Source organism: Salvelinus namaycush, chromosome 7, assembly GCF_016432855.1.
Source record: "Salvelinus namaycush isolate Seneca chromosome 7, SaNama_1.0, whole genome shotgun sequence".
Lineage (NCBI taxonomy): Eukaryota > Metazoa > Chordata > Actinopteri > Salmoniformes > Salmonidae > Salvelinus > Salvelinus namaycush.
Window position 1 is genome coordinate 55,053,154 of NC_052313.1, and position 8,129 is coordinate 55,061,282.

The 8,129-nt window shown below is 45.7% G+C and overlaps 1 protein-coding gene across 1 annotated transcript; it reads left to right on the forward strand.

Moving 5' to 3' along the window:
* The first annotated feature begins 253 nt into the window (after positions 1 to 253).
* On the forward strand, positions 254 to 2,335 carry LOC120050849 (leucine-rich repeat and coiled-coil domain-containing protein PF07_0014-like). Its single transcript, XM_038997378.1, has one exon. The coding sequence runs from the start codon at positions 254 to 256 to the stop codon at positions 2,333 to 2,335; it is 2,082 nt and encodes a 693-aa protein (XP_038853306.1).
* The last annotated feature ends 5,794 nt before the right edge of the window (positions 2,336 to 8,129 follow it).

Here is an 8,129-nt window from a genome sequence, read left to right on the forward strand (position 1 = left end):
AGGACACAGATGTAGGTGTTAGAGGACACAGGTGTTAAGAGTACACAGGTATTAAGAGGACACAGGTGTAGGTGTTAGAGGACACAGGTATTGGAGGACACAGATGTAGGTGTTAAAGGACACAGGTGTAGGTGTTAAAGGACACAGGTGTTAGAGGACACAGATGCACAACAATGTGGATTGCAAGCTGACAAAGGACATGTAGTGTACATCAGGTGGAAGAGTGAAGGTCCAGGATAGAGATGTAGACAACATGAAGGTCCAGGATAGAGATGTAGACAACACGAAGTTCCAGGATAGAGATGTAGACAACATGAAGGTCCAGGATAGAGATGTAGACAACATGAAGGTCCAGGATAGAGATGTAGACAACATGAAGGTCCAGGATAGAGATGTAGACAACACGAAGGTCCAGGATAGAGATGTAGACAACATGAAGGTCCAGGATAGAGATGTAGACAACATGAAGGTCCAGGATAGAGATGTAGACAACATGAAGGTCCAGGATAGAGATGTAGACAACACGAAGGTCCAGGATAGAGATGTAGACAACACGAAGGTCCAGGATAGAGATGTAGACAACACGAAGGTCCAGCATAGAGATGTAGACAACACGAAGGTCCAGGATAGAGATGTAGACAACATGAAGGTCCAGGATAGAGATGTAGACAACATGAAGGTCCAGGATAGAGATGTAGACAACATGAAGGTCCAGGATAGAGATGTAGACAACATGAAGGTCCAGGATAGAGATGTAGACAACACGAAGGTCCAGGATAGAGATGTAAACAACATGAAGGTCCAGGATAGAGATGTAGACAACATGAAGGTCCAGGATAGAGATGTAGACAACATGAAGGTCCAGGATAGAGATGTAGACAACACGAAGGTCCAGCATAGAGATGTAGACAACATGAAGGTCCAGGATAGAGATGTAGACAACATGAAGGTCCAGGATAGAGATGTAGACAACACGAAGGTCCAGGATAGAGATGTAGACAACATGAAGGTCCAGGATAGAGATGTAGACAACATGAAGGTCCAGGATAGAGATGTAGACAACATGAAGGTCCAGGATAGAGATGTAGACAACATGAAGGTCCAGGATAGAGATGTAGACAACATGAAGGTCCAGGATAGAGATGTAGACAACATGAAGGTCCAGGATAGAGATGTAGACAACATGAAGGTCCAGGATAGAGATGTAGACAACATGAAGGTCCAGGATAGAGATGTAGACAACATGAAGGTCCAGGATAGAGATGTAGACAACATGAAGGTCCAGGATAGAGATGTAGACAACATGAAGGTCCAGGATAGAGATGTAGACAACATGAAGGTCCAGGATAGAGATGTAGACAACATGAAGGTCCAGGATAGAGATGTAGACAACATGAAGGTCCAGGATAGAGATGTAGACAACATGAAGGTCCAGGATAGAGATGTAGACAACACGAAGGTCCAGGATAGAGATGTAGACAACATGAAGGTCCAGGATAGAGATGTAGACAACATGAAGGTCCAGGATAGAGATGTAGACAACATGAAGGTCCAGGATAGAGATGTAGACAACATGAAGGTCCAGGATAGAGATGTAGACAACATGAAGGTCCAGGATAGAGATGTAGACAACATGAAGGTCCAGGATAGAGATGTAGACAACATGAAGGTCCAGGATAGAGATGTAGACAACATGAAGGTCCAGGATAGAGATGTAGACAACATGAAGGTCCAGGATAGAGATGTAGACAACATGAAGGTCCAGGATAGAGATGTAGACAACATGAAGGTCCAGGATAGAGATGTAGACAACACGAAGGTCCAGGATAGAGATGTAGACAACACGAAGGTCCAGGATAGAGATGTAGACAACACGAAGGTCCAGGATAGAGATGTAGACAACATGAAGGTCCAGGATAGAGATGTAGACAACATGAAGGTCCAGGATAGAGATGTAGACAACATGAAGGTCCAGGATAGAGATGTAGACAACATGAAGGTCCAGGATAGAGATGTAGACAACATGAAGGTCCAGGATAGAGATGTAGACAACATGAAGGTCCAGGATAGAGATGTAGACAACATGAAGGTCCAGGATAGAGATGTAGACAACATGAAGGTCCAGGATAGAGATGTAGACAACATGAAGGTCCAGGATAGAGATGTAGACAACATGAAGGTCCAGGATAGAGATGTAGACAACATGAAGGTCCAGGATAGAGATGTAGACAACATGAAGGTCCAGGATAGAGATGTAGACAACATGAAGGTCCAGGATAGAGATGTAGACAACATGAAGGTCCAGGATAAAGATGTAGACAACAAACACGTGTAAAATGAGAGACAAATGTTCTATAGGAGGAGAGGCGAGGGCGATAGAGACAGAGATATACAGGGGTGTGTATGAGGGAGAGCAGGCTGTCCCAGGTGATTCCTCCAACAGCCAGGATCCTCTGTGAGGCTGATGAATGGAGCCTAACAGTGCCGGGGACACTTTAATTTAGCACAGCAGAGGTCCACTGCTGCCCTCTTAGCAGACAGCGGACACACACCACACATACTCACTCATAATGACTACCTCACTCAAAAACACACATTACAAACTATAGTAATCTACATAAGGAGAGGGGCCAGGAAACTACAGTAATCTACATAAGGAGAGGGGAGGGGCCAGAAAACTACAGTAATCTGCATAAGGAGAGGGGAGGGGCCAGGAAACTACAGTAATCTACATAAGGAGAGGGGAGGGGCCAGGAAACTACAGTAATCTACATAAGGAGAGGGGAGGGGCCAGGAAACTACAGTAATCTACATAAGGAGAGGGGAGGGGCCAGGAAACTACAGTAATCTACATAAGGAGAGGGGCCAGGAAACTACAGTAATCTACATAGGGAGAGGGGCCAGGAAACTACAGTATTCTACATAAAGAGAGGGGAGGGGCCAGGAAACTACAGTAATCTACATAAGGAGAGGGGAGGGGCCAGGAAACTACAGTAATCTACATAAGGAGAGGGGAGGGGCCAGGAAACTACAGTAAGCTACATAAGGAGAGGGGAGGGGCCAGGATACTACAGTAAGCTACATAAGGAGAGGGGAGGGGCCAGGAAACTACAGTAAGCTACATAAGGAGAGGGGAGGGGCCAGGAAAGCACAGAGCTTTGCCAAATTACAGTACAGCACTATGATCATCCAGGAAATTCTATTTACAAACGTTGACATTTTAGAGACAGAAGTGATTTTATTTCTGTGGCATCCACTGTTTTCACTTTGGGGGAAAAACGTGCCCAATTTAAACGGCCTCGTACTCAATTCTTGCCCGTACAATATGCATATTATTATTACTATTGGATAGAAAACACTCTCTAGTTTCTAAAACCGTTTGAATTATATCTGTGAGTAAAACAGAACTCATTTGGCACAAACTTCCTGACCAGGAAGTGGAAAATCTGAAATCGATGCTCTCTTCTAGGTCCTGCCTATAAATGGGCATGATACGTATTAGTATACATGCACGTCATACACCTTCCCCTGGATGTCAAGAGGCAGTGAGAGAAGAAATGGAGTGTTTATCTTGGTCTGAAGTGGAATGAATCCTCTTGGAATGACGTGTCACCCATTTCCTGTTTTCAGGAAGGTGCGAGGTTGGACCTGGAATTGCCTTCTGAAAAGCTTTCGTTATAGGCGACTACTATCTCCGGCTTTGATTTTATTTGATACATGTGACAATATCATCGTAAAGTATGTTTTTTCAATATAGTTTTATTAGATTTTTGAAATTTATTCGGGACGTTAGGCGTGTTGCGTTGTGTGCCTTTGTTCAGAAAGGAGAGCTTCGCGCCACTTGGCTTGTGCGCTTGCTAATTCAAGAGGGAAAAAGGACGTTCTAAATCCAAACAACAATTGTTCTTGACAAAGGACACCTTGTACAACATTCTGATGGAAGATCAGCAAAAGTAGGACCCATTTTATGATGCTATTTCATATATCTGTCGAACATGTGAACTAGTCGTTTGCGCCCAGCTTTTGGGTACTCTCTCGCCATACCTAAGCTGGATGTCGTAATGAAGTTATTTTTAGAATTCTAACACGGCGATTGCATTAAGAACTAGTGTATCTATCATTTCCTATACAACATGTATTTTTTAGTTATGTTTATGAATAGCTATTTGGTCAGAATATGTGTGTCAGAAAAAGTGTCAGAAAAATATCCGGACGTTGTGGGAAAAAGTAGCTACGTTAGCACAATGTATAACCACTGATTTCAGCTCTAAATATGCACATTTTCGAACAAAACATAAGTGTATGTATAACCTGATGTTATAGGACTGTCATCTGATGAACCTTATCAAGGTTAGTAAAAAATTATATATCTTTTACTGGTTTGTTACGATCGCTAACTTTTGCTGCTGGGAAATGGCTTGTGTTTCTGGCTATTGTGGTAAGCTAATATAACGCTATATTGTGTTTTCGCTGTAAAACACTTAATAAATCGGAAATATTGGCTGGAATCACAAGATGCCTGTCTTTCATTTGCTGTACACTATGTATTTTTCAGAAATGTTTTATGATGAGTATTTAGGTATTTGGCGTTGGTGTCTGTAATTATTCTGTCTGCTTTCGGTGCAATTTCTGATTGTAGCTGCAATGTAAACTATGATTTATACCTGAAATATGCACATTTTTCGAACAAAACATAGATTTATTGAATAACATGTTATAAGACTGTCATCTGATGAAGTTGTTTGTTGGTTAGTTTGGTTGGTTCTTGGTTAGTTAGGTTGGCTTTGTGCATGCTACCAGTGCTGTGAAAAATGTCTGTCCTTTTTTGTATTTGGTGGTGAGCTAACATAAATATACGCGCTGTTTTCGCTGTAAAACATTTTAAAAATCGGACATGTTGGCTGGATTCACAAGATGTGTACCTTTCATTTGCTGTATTGGACTTGTTAATGTGTGAAAGTTAAATATTTCTAAAAAATATATTTTGAATTTCGCACTCTGCCTTTTCAGTGGAATGTGGGAGGAGTTCCGCTGGCGGAACGCCAGAGCAGTACAGGTTAACACATAAAGCATGCGTCCCAAATGGTAGCCTATTTCCTACACAGTGCACTACGTTTGAGCCCTATGTGCCCTGGTCAAAATGTGGGTACTAGGGAATAGGGTGCTGTTTGGGTTGCAGAAAATGTGTTTTCCTTGATCGACTGGGAGCATAATGATATTTGTTTAACTGCTAAATTAAAGCTGGTGTGTGATTCAGCTGTGCTGAGAGAGAGAGAGAGAGAGAGAGAGAGAGAGAGAGAGAGAGAGAGAGAGAGAGAGAGAGAGAGAGAGAGAGAGAGAGAGAGAGAGAGAGAGAGAGAGAGAGAGAGAGAGAGGAGGCAGCACACATCTAGCCGAGTCCTTTGAGAAGCGCCCTGGCTGCTTGCAGCACCCTCCATATTGTGGCGTCCCCCCGTATAACGCAGGGCCCCAGTCAACACTTACGTGTTGTGATGCAAATGAACTGGGCTCAACACTGCTTTTAATTGGACCTTTTGATCTCTGGCTAATCCCACTAATTGGCAAACTACTTTGCTGAACAGAATGTGTGTATGTGTGTCTGAAAAGAGTGTGTACTTGTTTGTGAGTGTTGTGTGTGTGTGTGTGTGAACATAATGTGTGTGTGTGTGTGGAGGAGTGTGTCTCCCTGACTAAGTATCCCCCAGGCCTACAGCCGTCTGGCGTTTCACAGGGGTCCATAACAGGAAACTCTCTGGCGTTCATCTCTACGGCAGGATGTTGAACAGGTGCGCTGATAGAAATAATACTGTTACATAAAAAGCACAGACGCTCCCAGATTCACACAGAAACACACAATATACATATCTGGATTACTGGGTTTAATGGTTGAAGCTGACTAGGCTAGGGACCAGTGGAGGCTGCTGAGGGGAGGACGGCTCATAATAACGGCTGGAATGGTATCAGGGATATCAAACACATGGTTTCCATGTGGTTGATACCATTCCACTGACTCCATTCCAGCCATTATTATGAGCCGTCCTCCCCTCAGCAGCCTCCACTGCTAGGGACGGTGTGTGTGTGTGTGTGTGTGTGTGTGTGTGTGTGTGTGTGTGTGTGTGTGTGTGTGTGTGTGTGTGTGTGTGTGGGTGTGTGTGTGTGTGTGGGTGTGTGTGTGTGTGTGTGTGTGTGTGTGTGTGTGTGTGTGTGTGTTGAGGCCTGCCAGCCGGCCTTCATTCAGACTTCTGTCTTCATACCAGTGTGGGTTGTTAAATTAGGGACCTCCCGCTGCCTCCTTTATGCCAGCCTCCTCTGGATGGCATTACCAAGCTCCTGATTACAGCAGCCCTCCCACTGATAACAGCCTCATTAGCACGACATACCCCTTTAACTCTCTCTCTTACTATCTCTCATTCTGTCTCTCTCCCTCCTCTTGCTCTGTTTCTTACTATCTACTTCCTCCCCCTCCTGTTCAGAGACAGGGAGAGCAGATCACAGTGGTTTCTCTATCTAGGGTGGTACAGTATATAGACCTACTGTACATTTAGTCGATGGTTCCTAAAGGTCTGACCGCAGAGGCAACCTGCAGCCACGTTTCTGAAGTCACTCACATCAGCTTTCAACTTCTTATCTGCCTGTTCAGTCATTCAAAAGAAGGGGGGGGAGGGAAGAAACTGACACAGATGGGTCAAAGAGAGGAAGAGAGGGAGAGCTGGAGAGGAAGAGAGGGAGAGATGGAGAGGAAGAGAGGGAGAGCTGGAGAGGAAGAGAGGGAGAGCTGGAGAGTAAGAGAGGGAGAGCTGGAGAGGAAGAGAGGGAGAGATGGAGAGGAAGAGAGGAAGAGATGGAGAGATGGAGAGGAAGAGAGGGAGAGATGGAGAGGAAGAGAGGGAGAGCTGGAGAGGAAGAGAGGGAGAGCTGGAGAGGAAGAGAGGGAGAGATGGAGAGTAAGAGAGGGAGAGCTGGAGAGGAAGAGAGGGAGAGAGGGAGAGATGGAGAGTAAGAGAGGGAGAGATGGAGAGTAAGAGAGGGAGAGCTGGAGAGGAAGAGAGGGAGAGCTGGAGAGGAAGAGAGGAAGAGATGGAGAGGAAGAGAGGGAGAGATGGAGAGGAAGAGAGGGAGAGATGGAGAGGAAGAGAGGGAGAGATGGAGAGTAAGAGAGGGAGAGATGGAGAGTAAGAGAGGGAGAGCTGGAGAGGAAGAGAGGGAGAGAGGGAGAGATGGAGAGTAAGAGAGGGAGAGCTGGAGAGGAAGAGAGGGAGAGCTGGAGAGGAAGAGAGGAAGAGATGGAGAGGAAGAGAGGGATAGATGGAGAGGAAGAGAGGGAGAGATGGAGAGGAAGAGAGGGAGAGATGGAGAGGAAGATAGGAAGAGATGGAGAGGAAGAGAGGGAGAGCTGGAGAGGAAGAGAGGAAGAGATGGAGAGGAAGAGAGGGAGAGATGGAGAGGAAGAGAGGGAGAGCTGGAGAGGAAGATAGGAAGAGATGGAGAGGAAGAGAGGGAGAGATGGAGAGGAAGAGAGGGAGAGCTGGAGAGGAAGAGAGGAAGAGAGGGAGAGATGGAGAGGAAGAGAGGGAGAGCTGGAGAGGAAGATAGGAAGAGATGGAGAGGAAGAGAGGGAGAGATGGAGAGGAAGAGAGGGAGAGCTGGAGAGGAAGAGAGGGAGAGCTGGAGAGGAAGATAGGAAGAGATGGAGAGGAAGAGAGGGAGAGATGGAGAGGAAGAGAGGGAGAGATGGAGAGGAAGAGAGGGAGAGCTGGAGAGGAAGAGAGGGAGAGATGGAGAGGAAGAGAGGGAGAGATGGAGAGGGAGAGCTGGAGAGGAAGAGAGGAAGAGATGGAGAGGAAGAGAGGGAGAGATGGAAAGGAAGAGAGGGAGAGATGGAGAGGAAGAGAGGGAGAAAGGGAGAGATGGAGAGGAAGAGAGGGAGAGATGGAGAGGAAGAGAGGGAGAGATGGAGAGGAAGATAGGAAGAGATGGAGAGGAAGAGAGGGAGAGATGGAGAGGAAGAGAGGGAGAGATGGAGAGGAAGAGAGGGAGAGATGGAGAGGAAGATAGGAAGAGATGGAGAGGAAGAGAGGGAGAGATGGAGAGGAAGAGAGGGAGAGATGGAGAGGAAGAGAGGGAGAGAT